The sequence below is a fragment of the Octopus bimaculoides genome, chromosome 7 (genome assembly GCF_046866305.1).
Source record: "Octopus bimaculoides isolate indiv1 chromosome 7, ASM4686630v1, whole genome shotgun sequence".
Classification (NCBI taxonomy): Eukaryota; Metazoa; Mollusca; class Cephalopoda; order Octopoda; family Octopodidae; genus Octopus; species Octopus bimaculoides.
Genome location: NC_142934.1, coordinates 56,228,117 through 56,252,046, shown reverse-complemented (window position 1 = coordinate 56,252,046; position 23,930 = coordinate 56,228,117). Strand labels below are relative to the sequence as shown.

Genomic DNA, 23,930 nt, shown 5'->3' with positions numbered 1-23,930 from the left:
TTAAAGAAAAACTATTTGGTATCACTGCACATAAGTCGGTCCAAGAATATGTTAATACATGTTCAACACTTGGCAGCTCTTAGTTCCCACAGTTTTATTGCAGTTGTTAATTTAAATAAACAAATAAATAGAATATCAGTTGAGCTAGAAACTAAACAAAGATATGTAGAACTAAATATAAAATGCTAAAGTAGGCTGCAACATGTGCTACATAAATTATGGAGAAATTGTGTCAGGATTAATGCAATGTCTGCAAAATTTACTGCTTGGTTAATTAGAAATTTGTTATAACTCTACAAGATTTTTCTATAGTAATTACTCTTATTTTACTGAATGTCATTTCAGCATCTCCACAAACATAGAACTACAGAAAAGATAGAAGGAAAATGTTTGGTATGGGAATATGGTTAAAAAGATTGCTTTCTGACCATGTTTTTTTGGGGTGTTTAGCCCCACTGCATGGCACCTTAGGCAAGCCCTAGGCCATTCAAAATTTTGTGAGTGGATTTGATAGATTGAAAATGAAAAAGCTCACTGTGTGTTTGTGTGTGTGGGTGCACGCGTGTGCATGTGCCCATCTATTGATGTCTTGACATCATGTGCTGTTTGTTTCCAGTTTTCTATGAGAAACATGTCTGGCCATGTGGAAAAAACATTACTTTGCTTGAAAACAGGTGAGGATTGCAACAGGAAAGGCATCTGGCCACAAAAAATTTGCTTCAGTGAATTATGATTCCGTTTCAGATATCTTCACATCAGCAAGATGAATTCTGTTGAAGGCATCCAGGTACCATGTGATTGATTAAAGCAGTAGATCTAAACAATGCACTGTAGCGCATGCAAGTGTAGTCTAGGTACACTGTGGACGTTTAAGAATATATGATAATTTGACTCTTTAGCATTTAGAATGCTCTGATAAATGTAATGCTTATTTATTCACTTTGTTTTGAATTAATCATGTATTATCTCATAGCTTCAAGATTTTGATGTGACTACGTTCATTTTTAGGATGACATTGCAGGGTAGGTGTGAGAGGCTGGATTTGGTCAGTTTGAGCATAACACAGGTAGAATACTTGTGCTGGATATGGCTGGTTTAAATGCTAAAGGGTGACAGGTAGCTGCTCAGCCATGATGCAAGGGATTAAAAATTGGAAAAACAATAGTAATTCTTTCTACATTTGGCACAAAGTCTGAAATTGTGTGTGTGTGTGTGTGTGGCGGGGGGTTGAGGAAGGGCTAACCAGTTACATTGACCCCAGGGCTCAAATGGTACATTGCTTTATTGACCCCGAAAGGATGAAAAGCAAAGTTGATCTTGGCAACATCTGAACCCGGAAGGTAAAGCCAGAACAAATACCACTAAGCATTTTTGTCTGGCATGCTAGCAGTACTGCCAGCTCTTTAATAACCACTGGAAAATGCATGAACATCAACAGTTCCTAATTAGCCCTTTCTTTGAAATACAGAACTGTTGTTTCCTTATGGATGAATAGTCTTATACTTCTAAGTGTTAACCAGTCAACCATGAAATGAAACTGGTACACACCCACTCACCCTGTACAACCACTTCCAGACCATTTTTTAAATTTTTTTATTATTTAATCTCACATTTATGTATTTGTTATTTATTTCAATATTTCTTGTTCCTATTTCCACAGATTCTGAAATTCTATAAATCTATGTTGAAAATCTTTAACATCAAATAAATAAGAAACATCGAAAGAGACGATAAACTATACAAAAATTAAACAAACGATATAAAGATTTCTGTTTATCGATGTGTGAAACCAATTCGCTAAAGAAGTAATAAACTTCTTTTGAAAGCAAAAATGCTCTTCTGCTTCACATAGCTAATTTTTAATTTCTTCCAATATTACCACTGTCGTTGCATTACATTGTACCCCAAGGTAAGGCATATTGTTGTCTTGTTGTTGTTATCGTTTTCTCATTTTAACTCATTTGCATCATGGCTGAATGGCTACTATTAGGTAGGGCCATACATCTGCTCGAATACTGCATAGAAATATTTAAAATGGCAGAACATTCCAACCCAAGCACACGCACACACACACATTCAGATGCTCCAGACCACTATACACCTCACACTACCAAAATTCTAGATTTGACATACATTCAACAGCATCCAAAAGTAACTAAATAAAAAACCCATCCATCTGATATGCAATGCAATCTCTATCTCTTTTGCTTCTACAACAATTCAAGTTTTGTTGAACTTGCCAACAATGCACCTGCCACTCCATTTTATTTGAAGTAGTTACTTCTTCGCAAAGGCAAAGTATAGAGCCTCTTTGTGGTTGGTTCAGCCTGCTTAAAATAGCAGCCAAATGTCCTCAAAAAAAAATTAAAAACATCCAATCACCATAACCCTTTAGTGTTCATATTATTTTGTGAAACATAATGCTTTTTTATTTAAATTGTGTTGGATTTATGCATTATCTCATAGCTTAGAGGTTTTGATGATGTGGTTGTTTATGTTTAGAATGTTAGTGTAGGTTATACATGAGAGGTTAGATATGGCTAGTTTGAATGTAAAAATGTAGTATGTTTGAACCAGATTTCGCTGGTTTAAATGCTAAAGGGTTAAATAAGAAAAGAATAATAATAAAAAAAGGATAACTTATTTCTACATACAATGTGCCTGAAAAAAGGATGAGATGGCCACAACTGGAACACCTTTAATAATATGTCTACTCAGTCAGGGCTGACTGGGACATAAACAAGTTGCATCAGTAAGAATTGCGTACTAGCTAAAACACTTTGCTCATGCCAACTTGCTGACTCATGTCTGTGACTTCTCTAATTACTAAACAGTATATATTACAATAATACTATTAACCCTTCTCACATTGGCCCAAGATCCACTGAGGCTAATTACTGTTGTCAGAGCAACAACTGTCAATACCCAATTGGGTTATTGATTTGACATTCAAATTCTCAATGTGTTTCTAAAGACAGACAAGCTTCCCAGAATCAGTGACATCCACTCAGTCCATGCTGGATGAATATTCTTTTCTATTCTAGGCACAAAGCCCAAATATGTTGGAGTGGGGGGGGGGGCAGTTGATTAGATTGACTCCAGTACGCAACTGGTACTTAATTTATCGAACCCCGAAAGGATGAAAGGCAAAACCAACCTTAGCGGAATGTTAAAAGATAAAGGAACAAATAGAGGAGATGTGAACTGTGCATGCAGTTGTGTGGGCAACCTACCTGGAAATACACCAACTCAGTGAAGAAACAAGAAATAGGGGAGTGGATGCTCTTGACTCTGGCTGCAGACAATGTCTCCAGAATTAGCACAATTAAAAATATGTCAATCCATGGTACAAACAGATTAGTATGAGGAAGAGTATCCTCCCATAAGAACTATACTAACATGACATACACAACAATAAAAATTGCTGTGTGATACATAGCAAAGGTGTGCAACAGGTGATGAGATAACTGTAGGACTTGTCCAACCCATATTAGCATAGAAAACCAGATGTATGATAATGTATATGCCTTATATATTGAAGGTAGATGTGAGATACTTTAGTTTGTTTGCCTGGAAATCAAGAACATATCAACTGGTACTTATTCTTTCAGTCTCTTTTGTAGAAACTCTGCCAAATCAGATTGGAGCCTGGTGTAGCCATCTGGTTTCACCAGTCCTCAGTCAAATCGTCCAACCCAAGCTAGCATGGAAAGCAGATGTTAAACGATGATGATGATGATGATGATATATATGTGTGTTTGTGTGTGTGTGTGTGTGTGTGTGTGTGTGTGCATGCGTTAGCCACATACCCTTTCAACTGCTAACCTTTATACGTTTTTCAAGTAAAGGCCTCTTATTTCATACATCATGGAGGACACAAAGGGAGTGGATGATTTGTTGACAGAAGTGATAACAACAACATAGTCTATAAATTGCAACTGCCATACAGTATGAAAGTAAGCAAACATAGACACACTAACATGACAGGCTTCTTTCAGTTTCTGTAGACAAAATTATCCCAGAAGCCTTTAGTTGTCCTGGGGTTATAACAAGATATTTTCTCAAGGTGCTGCATCGTGGGATGCACTGAACCAGAAACTGCATTGTCAGGAAACAAACTTCTTTTGCATTTGATGTGTAGCATTGAATTCAAAACTTTCTGGATGTAAGTCACATAGGAAGGGAAGAGGTACAATAAAACATCAGTTTGCACTTGCTATAAATCAAATCCACCTATTCTACAAGTCAAAGCAGAAACCTCAACATAATTTCTCAATCTGCTAGACATAGCAACTAAATCGCCTTCAAATCATAACCTTCTGTCATAAAAGGTTACATTGGACAATGTAATTCTTGATGAAAAAAACAAAAAAAAAAAAAGACAGGAGGCCCATGACAAGATTGCCTTTTATCATAAATCAACTCAAACAGATGCTATTGTTGCTTAGATGCTAAACAACAATAACATCTAACAGCACGTTTTTCTTCTTTACAACCTCTGTGACGGTTGTCCTGCGAACAACTCCTCACCATGTAAACATTTTATAGCATCCATATCAATACAGTCACCTCTCAGCAATCAATCTATTTGTTATACAATTTTCCCTCTTGCTCTACGTCCATTTACGCTCAAGTCTACATTGCTCAACTACATGTCATGTTATCCAATCATTCCTCAAATGCTGCAAAACTGTAGAATACAAAAAAAAAAAAAAAATCCCACCAAAAACATGCAAAGTATTTTAGTATACTCACATAACCTGCCATCCACTGATGATGAAGCTAAGCCATCAGATTCTTCATCAGGTGGCTTGGAGCTTTCAATATTATAGTAATCCGGTCTCCTCCTTGGGATGGTATTATCCACAAAATAAGTGCCATCCTCATCTTTGTAGTTTCCTAAATTTGCAGGATGTCCACTCACTGGATCATTGATATAGTCAGCTGGAAATTCATTTTTGCCATATTTTTTGTCCCGGTCAAGCTCCCGATATGATGGAGGTCCTTCACCATATTGATTTGGAACTGAAAAAATAAATTTTTGGGAAAATCAAATATAAATTTGAATAGCATAGATCATAATTTAAAATAATTTCTTTTAAACAGCTTTCTCTGTCTCCCCCACCAATTCCTCATTGATTAAGCCCCCACCATCCATTTCTTTTTCTTATCTTTAATATATATCTTTATCTTTTACTTGTTTCAATCATCAGACGGCAGCCATGCTGGGGCACCAAATTGAAGGATTTTCTTTTTAAGCCTGGTACTTATTCTTTCAGTCTCTTTTGCCGAATCACTAAGTTATGGAGATGTAAACACACCAACACCGGTTGTCAAGCAGCACTGGGGAACAAGCACACACACACGTGTGTGTGTGAGTGTGTGAGTGTGTGTGTGTGTGTGTGTGTGTGTGTGTGTGTGTGTGTGTGTGTGTGTGTGTATATATAATGTGAGATCAATAACATAAGTAGCAGAATTAAACAACTAACAAGTTTAAAGACTGATATGATTGTCTAGTAGCTTCAATCATGCTACTCCAGCATATCTGCAGTCCAGTGACTGAATCCAGGAAAAGAATACAAGAACATCATGAGAAATGGAAAACTGTTTCTGTCTGGAGGCCTTCATTTGACATATGTCTCACAGACAGAAAGACAATCATGCAGAAACACACAGAAAGAATTGTTTTATCTTGCAAATCAGGAATTGGCATCATTTATATATACATATTCAATCTTAACATCATTATCAAGGAATGTGATGTTGTTATTTGTAGATCTGATATCATTTTACAACCATCAGCAGACAATGATACCAGTGTAGCTTATATGTTATCAATATTACTGCCACAGGGAAAAAAAACTTACCAAATCAGCAGAAATGGTACAGTTACAATTATGACTATGATCACATGACAGTTTGTTTACATATTAACAGCAAGTAGCAATAATAACAACAACAACAACAACGCTTTCTATTATAGACACAAAGCCTGAAGTTTTGTGGGAAAGGGCTAGTCAATTACATTGACCCCAGTACATGGCTGGAAGTTATTTTGTCGCCCCAGAAAGGATGAAAGGCAAAGTCAACCTTGGTAGAATTTGAACTCAGAACATAAAGACAGTCGAAATGCTGATATGCACTTTGTCTGGCATGCTAACGATTCAGCTAGCTCACCACCACTTACTACTACTTATAATAATAATAATCATCATCATCATCATTGCCGTTTAATGTCTGCCTTCCATGCTGACACGGGTGGGACGGTTGGAGTGACTGCTTTGGCAGGATTTTTACAGCTGGATGTCCAAACACTCAGCAGATTGGGCTTAGTGCTTTTGATGTGGCACAAGCACAGGCGAGGTCAGTTTTGACAAGGTTTTTACAGCTGGATGCCCTTCCAAACACCAACCCCTTTACAGTGTGGACTGGATGCTTTTTAAGTGGCACCTGCACTGACAGGGTCACCAAGTACATTGCAAGACATATATATATATATATATATATATATATATAAATATAATAGTATCAAGGCCAGAAATCTTAGAGGGAGAGAGTTACTTGACTGGTACTTAATTTATTCTGCTCCTCCAAAGGGATAAAAGGCAAAACTGTCTTTGGCAGTATTTGAACTCAGAATGTAAAGTGTCAGAAGAAATGCCACAAAGTACTTTGTCTCATAAACTAAACAATTCTGCTGGTTCACCATCTTAACAATAACACAGTGACTTGTGTAGAAGAGAAGAAGGAATGTACATAACTGTGAAGAGAACTGCAATGTTATGACAACAGGTATTCTAGTACCAGGCTAGCAAAATCAAAGAAGTACTTGAAAGAAACCCTCTGTGCGTGTGTATATGTGTCATCATCATCATTTAATGCCTGCTTTCCATGCCAGGAGGCTGTACCAGGCTCCAATCTGATCTGGCAAAGTTTCTACAGCTGGATGCCCTTCCTAATGCCAACCACTCAGAGAGTAGTGGGTGCATTTTATGTGCCAGTCAGGCAACAATGGCATCGGCCATGCTTGAATGGTGCTTTTTACATGCCACTGGCATCGGCCATGACTATTATTTCACTTCGCTCAACAGGTCTTCTCAAGCATAGCATATTGCCCGACAATTGAATGGTACTTTTAAATGGGCCAGCTATGCAACACTGGCATCAGCTACAGTTATGAACTCACTTGGCTTACTGGGTCTTCTCAAGCACAGCATATCTCCAAAGGTCTCAGTCACTTGTCATTGCCTCTGTGAGGAACAATGTTCGAAGATTGTGCTTTACCACCTCACCCTATGTCTTCCTGGGTCTGCCTCTTCCACAGGTTCCCTCTGCAGTTAGGGTATGACACTTCTTCACATAGCTGTCCTCATCCATACGCAAAACATGACCATACCAGCACAATCATCTCTCTTGCACACCACATCTGATGCTTCTTATGTCCAACTTTTCTCTCAGGGCACTTACTCGTCATATATGCACACTGATATTGCACATCAAAATGGAGCATACTAGCTTAATTTCTTTCAAGCCTATGCCGTATAGCAAGGCTGTTTGCACACATGCATCATACAGTCTACCTTTCACTCCTTTGTTACCAGCAGAGATAAGAGCTCTCTGAACTTTGCCCAGTCTATTCTTATTCTAGCAGTTACGCTCTCAGAGTGTCCACTCCTGCTACTGACTTGGTCACCTAGGTAACAGAAGCTATCAACTACTTCTAGTTTTTCCTGGCATGTGATGAAATCTGTTTTCTGTACATTTTCAGTGTTCATTGCCTCTGTGCATCCGCAATAAATCCTCTCTTTCAGGCATCCATGATTGAGACCTTTCTGCGCCTGGCCATTCAAAGTAGACCTCATACATGGTTCCAGCAAGATGGGGCAACTGCTTATACCACAACAGAAATGGCAGTGCTTTGCAGAGAGAATAATCTCCTGCTACGGCAATGTCAACTAGACTTCACGTTCCCCGGACCTTACTGACAACATCCCTGTACATGGCTGAGTGTATGTGTGTATATTTGTGTCTCCATTCAGGAGACACCCACACACATGACAGGCTTCTTTCAGTTTCTATCTTTCAAAACCACTCACAAGGCTTTTGTTGGCCCAGGTCTATAGTACCACAAACTGGGATTGGACCAGCAACCACATGGTTGGGAAGCAAGCTTCTTACCACACAGCCATGCTTGCATCTAAATTCTCTAAATTAAATAACTATCTTCGCTTTTTAATTCTTATGTGGTTATTGTGTTTGGAACTAACAGTAATAATTAAAACTGAAGCTTACCTAGTATTTAAATTGTGTTTCACTACAGACCAAGTTAAAAAACAAAGTTAAATGTTATTTTGCTAAAAGCCATTATTGTGTTTTTTTTTCTTAGATTGCATTATGGCTGTGGTGGTGGCTTTAAATAAACTCAATTTTCAGCTGTACGTAACTTCTGATTAGTTAGAACTACTTGCTAAGATGTATGTGACAAAATGAATGAAATCAAACAAAATAAACTAAGAACATATAAAAGAAACACATGCTTCATCACCATCATCATTTCATTTAATATTTGTTTTCCATGCTGGCATGAGTTGCATGGTTTGTCAAGAACCGACAAGCTGTAATGTTAGTTTTAATAAAGCATTCAGTACACTGTGGACAGGTTGGCATCAGGAAGGGCATCCAGCCATAGAAACCTAGCCAAAACAGATTACGGAATCTGGTGTGGTCCCTGGTCTTACCAGTTCCTGAAAAGCTGTTCAACCCATGCGAGCATGTAACACAGATGTTCAATGATGATGAACTGGATGCCCTTCCTAACACCAGCCACTTTTACAGTATGTAATGGGTGCTTTTCCCCATGACACTGACACTCGTGCAGCCACCAAGTAAATTGCAAGAAAAGCTCTTGTGTCTGAGAGTAAAGGGGAGAGAATTAGAGGGAGAGGTGGCTTTATGCTAGATGTTGAGAGATCAAAGTATGACAGAGGGACAAGCACAAGCGTTTTGCCATAGAGGAGATACATAGCCACCCAGCATTATATAAGAATGGGTGGAAGTAGCTAGAAAAATGATAAAAATGGTGGTGATTAGTTGCCAAAGTAAACTCCCAAGGTACAAGAAGCTGCAAATAATTACATAATGTACCATATGTTTCTATATGTAATTAGACAGTTAACACAGACTTTAATTACTTTGATAAAATGAGTTGCCATAATTAATATGGATTGCTTCAGTAATTTTTACCTTCCCTACAGAATTATATTGTCAAGTGGAAACAAAAGTCAATATTATCGAAATGATATGATGGATTTTAAGCTGTGTGGTTTAGGTTATTTCCCACTAACTATGTGGTTTCAGGTTCAATTACACTGTGCAACTCCTTGGACAAGCGACTTCTACTGTAGCCCCATCCAACCAAAGCCTTGCGAGTTGATTTGGTAGATGGAAATTGAAAGGAGCTCATTGTATGTGTACATCAGGAACTACAATTGATGGTGACGTCACTTCTTTTGTCATGGCTTTGTGCCTTTGATGACATGTGAAATAAGAAAAACAGATAAGAGTAAAAAATAACAGGGAAAGGATCTAGCTGTGAAACTATAATTTCAACAGCATGGGAAAACAAACAGAGAAGTGAATGAACACAAAGAGAATGCAAAGAATAAAACTTACTATATCTATCACTTCCAACAGCTGGTGATGGTGTCTGTCGAAATGTAGACATCTCTGGTAATGGTGGAGGTCCATTATGAATTATGTCATCTTGAACTTGGTCCTTGAATAGGTCATCTGCAAAGGGATCAACCCTGACGGGAGGTAGACCTTGGTGTCGTTTGTCAACATCATCAATGCCATAAGGTAATCCCGGTTCCTGATGCGATGGAGAACCACGATACAAAAGGTCCAAACCATCGTCAGGGTATCTACCGTTGTTAGCCATGGGAAGCTTGTTGTATTTATCCAGAACAGGTTCGTTGTTGTGCCGCAAGTCGTAAGGCGATTCACGGTAAGAATTTGCATAACCAATAACAGGATCTCCAACAGGAGAATCACGATAGTGGGGGCTCACCACAGAACTGTGCACCGGGTGATCAAATGCATTGTTTTCATATGGAAGATGTCTCATGGCGGGGTCATTAGGGTAAACTTCTGGATAAGGGGGTAAATCTCCATATTGAATGTTTCCCCCTATCAATGGTGCGTTGTTGTGGTAATTACTGCGGTCATTATAATAATCAGTATCCCTGCAACAAAGAAAAGAGAAATCTAATAACACATATATCTCCCATATGTCTTCATCATTATCATCATCATCATCATTTAATGTCAGTCTTCCATGCTGACATGGGTTGAACAGTTTGACTGGAGCTGGTAAGCCAGAAGACTGTGCCAAGCTCCACTGTCTGCTTTGGCATGGCTTTTATGGCTGGATGCCCTTCCTAACACCAACTTCACAGAATGGAGAAGGTGTTTTTTTACATGGCACCAGCAAGGTCTGCTTTGGCATGGTTTTTATGACTGGATGCTCTTCTTAACACCAACCACTTTATGGAGCGGACAGGGTGCCTATCTCAGTTATTAATTGTAGGTAAGCATTTTGTGCACAGAAATTTGGTGTTTGTGCCAATCCATTTTATAAAATCTATATCGTAAATGAAGATGCAAAATAATTTGTGCATTTGATCTTTTCTCAGAAACTTGGACATGTTTCACAGCGATGGTAAAGAAGAGAAGATTAAACAGTTTAAGATCAGAGGAAGATTAAGTAAAACGCTGAAATATTTTAAATAAGATAGAATTCACCTAAAATATGTAAAATGGATTTGAAGAAACTAAATTTAAAATTGCACTTAGATAGAAGTACAACAATGATTGCCTAATATAGGCGCAAAGCCTGAAATCAGTGGACAGAAGTTAGTTGATTAAACTGGCTCCAGTACTTGACTGGTACTTTATTTTATTCATCCCAAAGGGATGAAAGATAAAGTTGATGTTTGTGGGATGTGAACTCAAAATCCTGAAGTCCTATAGCAAATATTGTGAAATTCTGGTTCCACAAGCTCCAATACCTTAAATGATAATAATAATGAGGGTTCTAAGCACTTGAAAGACTGAAAACTTGTGGATAAATAAGGGTAGAGGTAGTAACTCGCTACCCACATAAATCCTACTAGGAATAAGACTGAACCTGAGCCAAACCAAAATAATAACACTCCTTTCTACTATAGGCACAAGGCCCGAAATTTGGTGGGGAAGGGACTAGTTGATTACATTGACCCTTGTTTAATTGGTACTTAATTTATTGAGCCTGAAAGGATGAAAAACAAAAGTTGACCGTGGCAGAATTTGAACTCACAACAAAGATGAATAAAATACTGCTAAGCATTTTGCCAGGTTGCCAATAATAATAATAATAATGATATACAAGCTTGAGAGAGCTAGAACTTTCATACGTTGCAAATAATTCTTGACCTGCTAAAAACAGTAGTTAAATCTCACTCAAATTACATCTGACCATCTTGAAAAAATAAGAGTGGTTTTAGTAGACAGAAATTGAAAGAAGCAAGTTGAGTGTGTCTGTGCAAGCGTGTGCATGGGTGTGTCTCCTTGCACTGACATCATGTGATGGTAGTAAGCAGGTGTCATTCATTTCCAGTTTTCCATTAAAAACATGTCTGGCCAAGGAAAAATATCACCTTATTTGATAACAGTTAAGCGTTGGTGACAGGAAGGACATCCAGCTATTAGAAATATGTCTCAGTGATTTCCATCCAACCCATGCAAGCATGGAAAAGTTAATGTCATGATGACAATGGATCCCTAAAATAATAGGTGCCTTGGGAATGATACAACAAAGGCACAAGGAAATATATAACCAAAATCACCAGGACTTATATAAACAACATACAAAGAAATAGCATGACTAAGCACTGAAATACATATTCCATTATTAAATGCCCAATGCACATAGAGCTGCACTTAAACGTACTGTGGACATGTAATAAAATCAAGAATACTGGAATTAATAACACTAACGAATTTAGCAAAAAGTAAAACCTCAATTCCTAAAGCAATGGAACTTGGTTAGTCAGTGGTGCTGGCCATCAATAATAAGGCAGATTAATCAGAAATAACATGGTGTTATATCACAGCTGAACTAATCTGATGTTAGTCAGAAGTCCTGTATCACCATATTATGGCAATCAAGAGGAACGCCTTGGTTTCATGTCCTTCCGATCATATAGCCATTAATCCATTAGCTACCAGATGCTCATGATCTAATAATTCCTTTAGTGATGTTAATATGCCTGCGAATCATACTTATTTACTAAGCTAGCTAGCTAGCTTGTTCTCCATTTCCTTTCCACCCAGGAAAATAGTTGTCTGGAGATAGCACATGCATGTATTCACAGTTGTTTCGTGAGCTGTAACAGTTTAAAAGAGAGAACACACCCCATCCTCTTCTCCACAAACACTTATCTCCCTTTATATCAAGGAGATCCAAACCAATTTAGGTTTTATCACTATTATTCTGAAATGCAAATACACATACATGTAGAAAAAAAAAGTACAAAAACTAATGAATTGTGGGTAACTTTGTAAGTCATACTGACTCATTCATATAGAATGTGTAAACTACACATATTTTGACTGTCCAACATTATAAACACGACACATATGTATACACATATAATGCATGCAAATACTCAAGACATATATACACACACACATGCATGTAAATAGACATTTATACACAGTCACATACATACATGCAAATAAACACACATACACATCTATGTATGTATATATACACATGCAAACAGATATTCATGTATATGTACAGATACAGATACAAACTAAATGATATGCTTATACATGCAAACACACATATGAACATAGAGATATTACTCATCCACAAAATTGAAATTAAATTCATATAAAAGCAAATTCAAACATAAAAACATGGGGAGGTGGTAGGGAGAAATGACGGAGAGGAGAGGGAGATGAAAAGCTATCAAAGAAAACTATTAAAAAATATAAAATGAAATAACCAATAAATATAGAATACGAAGGAAAATGATGTGGGAGGGTGTTATTTTATAATTTTTAACTGAATGAGTTTGTAAATTATCAACATATATAATGGTTAATAAAGAGGAGAATATCTCAAAAAATAACAAAAAAAAAAACCCCATTTAACTCTCTTCACTGTTACCCTGACAGAAAATAACTATATTTATTCAGTAAAAAACTGAGGTCTGAAAGGAAGTGTTCTATGTAACCATCAGAACTATGGTGTAAACAAATGACTTTTGAAGAGTCAGTGTTTGGTAACCTGACATACCCAGCGCTAATGTGAAAGTAATGGAGAGAAAAAAAAAAACAACACACACACATGTAAGAGAGACAAGTTCTTAAATTTAGTAGGAATTCTTATTTCTTTATTGCCCACAAGGGGCTAAACATAGAGGGGACAAACAAGGACAGACAAAGGGATTGAGTTGATTACATCGACCCCAGTGTGTAACTGGCACTTAATTTATCGACCCTGGAAGGATGAAAGGCAAAGTCGACCTCGGCGGAATTTGAACTCAGAATGTAACAACAGATGAAATACCTCTAAGCATTTCGCCCGGCGTGCTAACAATTCTGCCAGCTCACCGCCTTTAGTAGGAATTCTTTTAACTAAGAACAAGGCTACTTTTCTTAATCTTTTAGCATTCAGAATACTTTTTTAAATGCAATGCTTGTTTATTCAGCTATTTCCACGAGGAGAATGCTAACAACAGACACGAGGAAAAGAACAAAAAGCCAGCAATAATTCTTTCTACTATAGGTACAGAGCCTGATATTTGGCAGAGAGGGGACTAGTCAATTATATCATCCTCAGTATTTGACTGGTAATTATTTTAATGACTCTAAATTGAAATGCAAAGTCAACCTCAGCATAATAATAATTTCAAATTTTTGCCACAAGGGCAGCTTGGGGGAGGAAATTAAGTTGATTACATTGACCCCAGTGCATAACTGGTACTTATTTCATTGACCCTGAAAGGATGAAAGGCAAAGTCAATAGCAGGCAGAATCGTTAGCACACTAGGTAAAAATGCTTAGCAGTATTTCATCTATGGTCTGAGTTCAAATTCCGCCAAGGTCAACTTTCCCTTTCATCCTTTCGGGGTCGATTAAATAAGTACCAGCACTGGGGTGGATGTAATTGACTTAATTCCTTCCTCCAAATCTGAGGCCTTGTACTTCCAGTAGAAAGGATTATTAATAATGGTCTCAAATTTTGGTACAAGGCCAGCAATTTTGGGGTAGGGGTGTAAGTTGATTACATCAACCCCAGTACAGAAAAAAAAAGCGAGAAGAAAAGTTGACCCCAGTGGAATTTGAACTCAGAATGTAAAGGCAACTGAAATACCGTTTCCACTACCATTCTGCTATCTAGCCACCTTAATAATGATAATTCTTTCTATTATAGGCACAAGGTCTGAAAATTTGGAAAAAGGGCTCAACTGATACTTATTTTATTGACCCTGAAAGGATGAAAAGCAAAGCTGATTTTGGTGGAATTAGAACTCAGAAGGTAAAGAGCCTGAAGAGTAACTATGCATTTTATTTGATGTGGTGATGATTCTACCAGTTCACTGCCATGATGATGATGTTACAGTTTATTTTTTCCTGCTACAAATGGACTAAAAGAGCTACAAAATAGAGATATTATTGTATAGACAATTACTGCAAACATGATATCCCTATATCTATGAAGCAAAGCAGTGTTTATTTTGCACAGTGGAAATATAATGTCTTGATGCAACATTGCAATATACTGAAGTGAAGTGAATGGGGGGAAAAAAGTAACAGACAAAGAGAAAGAAACTATATAAAAATGCTACTGTCAAGATAAACTCTACCAGGTGAATTATAGTCATGAAAAAAACCTCAATTGATCTACTGGAAGTATGTAACACACTCGCATCTAATGATAAATACCGCTACTCAGCCCATGAGAGAGAGAGAGAGAGAGAGAGAGAGGGAGGGAGGGAGAGACTGAAATGTCATCTGAAGAAAGCTAGGATGGCAACAATTTTGAAGTAGTAGCAACAGTTGGCTTTAATTTAAAAAAAAATGTATATAAATTCCAAGTATTGAGTACTTTTTATCTCGCTACTTCTATAAAATTAGAAGTAGGGTGTGTGTTCTTACATTAGTGATAACATATATATATATATATATATATATATATATGAATGCTACTACTAAAATTCTTTATATTATATAACAGTCTGTATATTACAGCTGTAATATATAGACAGCAATGTTCCTGGACACTATTCCTGTGTCTGTGTGTAATATACACTAAGCATACAAAGAAGATATATTTAGCACAAATTAAAATGAAACTGCATTAAAATACCAACAATTTAGCTGCAATTACAATAGACTAATGTTATAAATCACTAAATCCTAGAAAAAGAACTATAAGCTGGACCTCATCAAAATCCAATCCAATTTCAATAATTAGCACCACAGATGTTTGGTGGGTACTTATTATCAGTTCAACTGGAAACCAATAAATTGAAGCAATCTAAGACACTTTTAACTACATCACAAATTAACCAGAAAGTCCAGTTTGCCTGGTTTCAGAATGAGGATTATTTCCAAAAAAATTGAAAACTCAGTAATTCCTAACCACACATACACACACTGACACCACTATTCAAATCAACTTTTACTGGGAGTTGCTGCTTCCAAAGACTGCTGTTCATACATGTCCTTTGGCTTGGTTTTGTTTGGTTAGATGCTCTTTCTTTTGCTAACCACTTTACATAGTGGCCTGGGTGCATTTTTCATGTATCAGCATGAAAGAGATTGTTTTGCATCTGTCACATTCAGGGAGTGAAAGTTGTCAGTTTTCTGTTGGGGCACCAGTACAAGAGGGAAATATGTTGTAGAAAGGATGAGCTAGAGAGTACACATAAGCTGACATGTAGACTATGGAAGGGAAACAGGGGTTTGGAGTGACACCAGCAGAAAAGTCAGAAGTGAGAGGAGCAAGTAAGTAGTGAGAGTACACAGTAACCTTGGACGCGTGTATTTGCTGAAGTGATGAAAGAAGGGGATTGGAAGAGAGCATGAGGATGTCAGAGGAATCTGGATTGCAAAGTGGAGACAGGAAGCAAGAGACTGGCAAGAGAAGAGATGGATAATGGTTGGGTGGGTCATGAGATGAAATAAAGATTAAGGCAACAGACAAAGCCCTATGGTTGAGGGAACAAAATTGAGGGTGGATGATGGGATAAGATAAAGATCAGGTGATGGTTAGCAAATACAAGCGCTCTAATGGTTTGAGAGTGCGATGGCTGGCAGAAGAGTGAAGAGTTTAAAGGAGATGCAGTGGAGGGATGGATTTCTGAAGGCATGAGGATGGTTTAATGCAGTCTCTGAGACATAGGTCTAGTGAAGAGTGAGGGAATCAAAACAGTGAGGTGCTTTGATGCAATCTCTAATACATAAGCCTGATGAAGAATACAAGTAGACTGATGATGGGGAAGTGAGCAATAGGGTGAAGGAGATGGGGCAATTCAAGGTCTCAAAAGTCATAAGGCGAGGGGACAACAAGATGCACGATGCATGCTTGGGAGAATACAAAGTATCTCAGCCTCTACACACTACCCAAATAAAATTTAGTGTTCACTTTGTTTATAACCAGCCTGACCTTGTTTGTGTGACCATAAAAACAAAAAGTGAACAAATAATAAAACTTTGAAGACTTAGCTTGTCGTTATATCCACCCACCCCATAATTTCCACTTTTCAGGGCTACATGCATCATAGCACCATACAGAATTAACTAATGAGGTAGCAAATTCTGGGGTAGTTTACTCTCTTTTTGTAATTAACTCAGAAAAGGAAGGGCAATACCAGAGCCCATTCAAACACCTACAAATAGGAAAGAAAAGGGGAGTAAGGTTACCTTCAGACCAAAAAGTTTGGGCTGAATACTTGTAACAGAGTGGATTCTCTTAAAGGAATCCATGGACCAGGAGGTGATGCTCAACCAGATAACAAACTAATTCTACCGCAAAAAGTTGCAATATTTTTCCATGCTAACTTGTTTTAGTTGTTGGTCGTGGCCATACTGAAGCATTACACTGAAGAGATTTAGTTGATTGTATCAACTCTAAAATTCATTTCTTTTAAAAAACTCTGGCAATTATCTTCATTTATTACATCACTAAGTCACAAGACAAACAGAGAATACGTATTGTTTTTCGATGTTAATATAAAGACAGTCTCATAAAACTGCCCACACTCACACACACATGGGCTTCTACATAGTTTCCTTCTGCCAATTTCACTCAATAAACATTAGCCGATTCAAGGCTGTAGTAGGAGACACATGCCAAGATACCAAAAAGCAGAGAGACTGAAATGAACACAAGGCCATGTGGTTAGGAAGACAGCTTCTTCACCACATAATCATTCACTATACAGTTGTTCTATAAATCTCAATCGCTAGAAGTTGTAAAAATTATATAGTGCTAACTGTTTGGTCTGTAAGTATGACATAGCTTGTTGCTATCAGATTCAGACTTCTTCACAAGTAAAGACACTAACAAATACCTGCAGCTCTAAAAAGAGTTGTGTTTGTGCTGAAGGCTATTTACTATCTATAAGGTGACACAGGTATCAAAAAGTATGCAGCAAACAGATTGATAATTGCACGCACACACACACACACACACACAAAGAATATCACCTAGCAAATATTTAAGTAGATAATTAAACAGGACGGGAGAGCTGAAGATGAAAGATAAAAAAGGGAAGTATAAAAAGAGAAAGAGAAAAAAAGAAAAACAAACAAAAAGAATTTTTAAGCCTGAATAACTTGTTAATCTGAAAGGTCAAATAAACAAATAACAAAATGTAACAAAAATAAAATATATAGAAAACAAATATAAAATATCTCCTACTAGTTTTAGAAACATTTGATGATTAGTTTTCTCCAGCATTTCATTATTTAACCCCTTTAATATCAACCAGCATGAGACCACCTGTAATTCTATGATAGAAACTTCCTGCCAGTACCAAAACGATCTAAATATAAAACCTTTCATCGAAATTTCATGCTAATTTATGTTCGAATGCTCTTTCTCTTTTACTCTTTTACTTGTTTCAGTCATTTGACTGTGGCCATGCTGGAGCACCGCCTTTAGTTGACCAAATCGACTCCAGGACTTATTCTTTGGAAGCCTAGTACTTATTCTATCAGTCTCTTTTGCCGAACCACTAAGTTACGGGGACGTAAACACACCAGCATCGGTTGTCAAGCGATGTTGGGGGAACAAATACAGACACACAAACATATACACACACACACATATACATACATACATATATATATATATACGACGGGCTTTTTTCAGTTTCCGTCTACCAAATCCACTCACAAGGCTCTGGTCGGCCCGAGGCTATAGTAGAAGACACTTGCCCAAGGTGCCATGCAGTGGTTGGTAAGCAAGCTACTTACCACACAGCCACTCCTACGCCTATGATAACAAAGTAATTTTGAAGATAACAAAGCATTTCGTAAAATATCAAAATGCTTTATTTTCAAAATCATTTGAAACAAAAGGTAGAAAAATAGTAACGAAAGGGTTAATAACCATCCCCCCCTATCATCCTCAATTCATTGTATATACATACCCTATGCACACACGTCTAGGGATAAATTGGTATACAGTTTGTATACTAATTTACCCCTAGATATATGAGCATAAATATGAAAACAGACTGACAAAGGGGAGAAAAAATTGTAAATTTTGGAAAAAAAAAAGTATAAAGCGGATAGAGTTGGGAGAAGAAGCTAAGAGGAAAACGTTAAGCAAATAATAACAACAACAAACACATGAATTTATGAACAAGATATGAAACAGGTAGCCTACACTGCTTAAAAAGCCCAAGTACAGAACGCAAGTTGTGTCAAACAAGCAGATCATTTGAATCAGCATTATAAATTTCACACACAAACTCTCTCTCTTTTATATATAATATATATATATACATACATACATACATATGAGAATGTGTGTATATGTAAATGTGTGTATGTGTAAATATATATATATATATATGAGAGTTTGTGTATGTATGTATATGTATATATATATATATATATATATGAGAGTTTGTGTATGTATGTACATATATATATATATATATATATATATATAAGAGTTTGTGTATGTATATATATATATATATATGAGAGTTTGTGTATGTATGTACATACATATATATATATATATATATGTACATACATACACAAACTCTCATATATATATATATATATATATGTACATACATACACAAACTCTCATATATATATATATATATATATATATATATATATATATATATATGTACATACATACACAAACTCTCATATATATATATATATATATATATATATATATATATATATATATACATACATACACAAACTCTCATATATATATATATATATATATATATATATATATATAATATAAGATAAATTCTTTATAAGAATTTATCAAGTAGTCAGCGTGAAAAAAACCTCATAATGAAAAAAATTTCGTAATGAAAAAAATTCATCATTTTTTCATAAATATGCCCTTTATATAAAATTATATATATATTATATATATACATATACATACATACACAAACTCTCATATATATATATATATATATATATATATATATATTTATTTATATTTACACATACACACACTCATATATACATATACACACATTCTCATATGTATGTATATATGCATGTGTGCATGTAAACTCACACACACACACACACACACACACTCACTTCTCAGCATGCACATATACTGCCTTTCGAATTTAGGTTTTTTCACTATTCTGCTTATTTGGCAAAAAGAAAGTAAAGCACCTACTTTCAGTATCCACAACAGCAGAGAGAAAGGATGACAATAATGAACCAGGTAGAAAGAAAGCAGCCAACAAACCTCTGAAATCCTTAACTGTTTCAAAGATAGGCTTTGCACAGAGGTGACAATTAGTAGTTAGTTAGTTATCCGGTAAATGAGACACCCAACGATATTTTCTTTCTTTCCTTTTTTTATATTTGTGTTTTCTTGTTGGTTTCTTTTCTTCTTTCACTTTCATTACAGTTTTACAGTCAACTATACTGGACAAGTGACAGTAGTTTGGATACCACAGTTACTGATGTGGTGTGTATGTATATATATATATATATATATATATACACACATGCACACACCTACCTTACACACAAAGTATCTATAATGTGTATTTATATGTGATTGTCATAAGTATAGAACTAACAGCCAGGCAAGTATAGAAAATAGTTGCAAATAGTTGTGTGACACACGTGTATGTGTGTGTGTGTGTGTGCGTATTTCTATGTGTATCTGTATATGCTTATGTGTTATTATGAGAAGGGGCAGTGATTAAGGTTGTTGATGTTGTTGCCGGCTGCCCTGATGCTATACAGCTGTTCTCACTGTGGCCCCTGCTAGCCAGCCAACTGCTGTACAACACAGAACTGTACAACAGATCAATACTGAAGTGGTTACCAAAATCTACCTCTATAGTGTTTACTACTGCTGCTGCTGCTGTTTTGCGGTTGAAGCTGCTGCTGTTGCTGCAGCCAGGCAAGGCAAGGTTGATGCTAATGTGTGCGCGTGTGTGTGTCTGTGTGTATGTGTGCATGTGTCTATGGCAAAGCTGCTAGTGTTCCGGTTGCCATCGCAATTTGATTACGCTTTTCTTTCTGTCTATCATCTCTGTCCTCTCTCTCTCTCTCTCTCCTTCACACAACACACACACACACATATTTATAAATGAATATACTTCTTTTCATGCCTTCCATAATTATTAAAGTATCAGACTAGAGAGGTGACCTGGTTGAATTGTTGGGTTCTGAGTGTCTACATTCCGAGTTCAAATCCCGCCCCGTATCCAACTTAGATAACAGACTTAATTTGACATTTAGTTTCGTACCACCACCCGTTCCTTGCATGTTTTTAGGTATGTTCACTCTGTTGGGACATCCTCCTTCGCCATTATTATCTGTCATGTCCTCAAAGCTCTATTAATGGCTTATAGATACCACCCTATGAGCTGACCTATTACTGTCTCCTTGTCTTGTCATCATGTGATAGCCATAAACAAGTGTCACCATTATGCAAGCAGTGTCTATTTCTAATCTTCTGTAGAAACATGTCTTGACATGGGGAAATATTAACCATATTTGGAAACAGAGGAAGACTGGCGATAAGGGCACCTAACCATAGAAAATCTGCCTTAAATTCCGTTTGACCCATGCTAGCATGGAAAAGAAGATTTTTAAAATGATGATGATGTACATGCATGTGCACACACACATATATGATTGGTTTCTTTTAGTTTCTGTCTACCAAATCCACTCAGAGAGCTTTGATCGGCTTCAAGGCTATAGTAGAAGATACTTGTCCCTGTTCCCACACAGCAGGACTGAACCCGGAGCCATGTGGTTGAGAAGCAAGTTTCTTATCACATGACCATGGCTATCCCCCATCACCAGCTGACAACCAGTGGTGCTTGCTTATACCTCTGTAACTTAGAGGTTTGGCAATAGAGACCAATAGAGTAATAATAATAATAATAATAATTAGTACTGAGATCAATTCATTTGACTGAAAATTTTTCAAGGTGATGCTCCAGCATAATTAGTCTTTAAGGTTGAAACAAGTAAAAGATAAATGGTAAAAAGATGTGTGTGTGTGTGTGTAAATGTCGAATGACGAGAATGAGTGCTCAACACTGCATTGGTGGATAAATTTGTTTATTTGTGTATTAAGGCTACCAATGGTTTAATGTTAAGAAAAGTAATCTTAATATCTTTAATAATTTTTCAAGCCAATCACATGGAGGAATGGTGTTCGTCTCCATTTTGGATGAAAACACAAAGTCTTGTGAACTTGCAGAATATACACACACACACACACGTGAAGGTGCATGGCTCAATGGTCGGAGTGTGGGGTCCACAATCTTGAGGTACTGAGTTTGATTCCTGGACTGAACTGTGTGATGTGTTTTTGAGCAAGATACTTCATTTCAGTTGCTCCAGTTCACTCAGCTGTAGAAATGAGTTGCGACGTCACTGGTACCAAGCTGTATCGGCCTTTGCTTTTCCTTTGGATAATATCAGTCGTATGGAGAGGGGAGGCTGGAATGCATGGGTGACTGCTGGTCTTCCATAAACAACCTTGCCCAGACTTGTTCCTTGGAGGGGAACTTTCTAGGTGCAATCCCATGGTCATTCATGACTGAAGGGGGTCTTCCATTTACACACACATATAAACACATTACACACACACAGACTCATATAAACACATACACACATATATAAATAAGCACATACACACGCAGATAAATAAACACATATACACACACACACACACTTGTATGTTCTCGTATTATTAGTGTTAGTTAAGGTGACAAGCTGCTGACAGCATTAGCATGCCAGACAAAATGCTTAGTGGCATTTTTCAGTCTGTATGTATTAAGTTCAAATTCTGCCAAGGTCACTTTTGCCTTTCAACCTTTTGGGGTTGATGAAAATAAGTACCAGTTGAGTACTGGGGGTCGATGTAATTGATGTAATCCCTCCTCTGAAATTACTGGCCTTGTGCCAAAGTTTGAAACCATTGCTGGTGTTAGTCATTGGACTGTGGGTATGCTGGGGCATAACTTTATTTTGGTTGAATGTATCAATCCCAATACCTTTCTGGTACTTTATCAGCTTCAGAAGGAAAAGTAAAGCCAACCTTTAAGTGCAAAGAGATGTAATTAAATTATTCTTTTCATGAATTCTGTCAGTCCCTCAACTTCATATATTATTCATATTTTTTTGTTGGCACTCCGTCGCTTACGACATTGAGGGTTCCAGTTGATCCGATCAACGGAACAGCCTGCTCGTGAAATTAACGTGCAAGTGGCTGAGCACTCCACAGACACGTGTACCCTTAACGTAGTTCCCGGGGATATTCAGCGTGACACAGTGTGACAAGGCTGACCCTTTGAATTACAGGCACAACAGAAACAGGAAGAAAGAGTAAGTTGTGATGAAAGAGTACAGCAGGGGTCGCCACGATCCCCTGCCGGAGCCTCGTGGAGCTTTCGGTGTTTTCGCTCAAGAAACACTCACAATGCCCAGTCTGGGAATCAAAACCGCGATCCTATGACCGCGAGTCCGCTGCCCTAACCACTGGGCCATTGCGCCTCCACATCATTCATATGCACACATACATATACACACAACAATGTAAGGGCTCCTGCATATTTCCTGACAAGACCATCCGGTTGTTTCATCAACTGCTCGACTTTCTTATTCCAACTAACACATAAGCGGCTGAGTATTCAACAGAGACATGTGTATCCTTACAACAATGCTCAAGCAGAATCAGAATTACACAATATGTAACAAATGCAGATAAAACCCATTAGATGGGCTTGCACACAGTTTCCATCTAGCTAGTCCACTCTTGGGGTTTGTACCAACCCAAGACTATGGAAAAAAATATTGCATAGATGCCAAGTAATGAGATTGAACCTTAGTTTTTATGACTGGGAAAAACATCTTAACCACTAGACTATATATAAACATTCACATCATTCATATACATACATACTGCATGTCTTAGTTACTTATTTGATAGTAAAAACTACATAGTTTATAGCAGAGACTCCAGTTAAGAAGATCTGAAGAAGGAATTGTAATTCCGAAATATCATCGGACTATAGATAACCAAATTACAACAGGTATATAGTCCATTTTTTGTTTTATAGTGCATTGTTGTACCATTCTAAACTTTTTATTCTTTACATATGTTGTTGTTTTAA

The 23,930-nt window shown here is 37.0% G+C and overlaps 1 protein-coding gene across 8 annotated transcripts in view; it reads right to left on the bottom strand.

Annotated features, from left to right (window-relative positions):
• Positions 1-23,930, bottom strand: part of LOC106881306 (splicing regulator ARVCF) — a 339,837-nt gene that overhangs the window by 92,953 nt on the left and 222,954 nt on the right. For all 8 annotated transcript variants that reach the window (XR_016242633.1, XM_089355327.1, XM_089355329.1 and 5 more), the window contains 2 exons: positions 9,673-10,244; positions 4,756-5,025 (listed from right to left, as the gene is read on the bottom strand). Coding sequence is in view for 7 of the 8 variants with exons in the window: in XM_089355327.1 (XP_089211453.1) it covers positions 4,756-5,025; positions 9,673-10,244 (842 nt within the window). In the remaining variant the exon portion in view is untranslated. The remainder of the gene's footprint in view (positions 1-4,755; positions 5,026-9,672; positions 10,245-23,930) is intronic.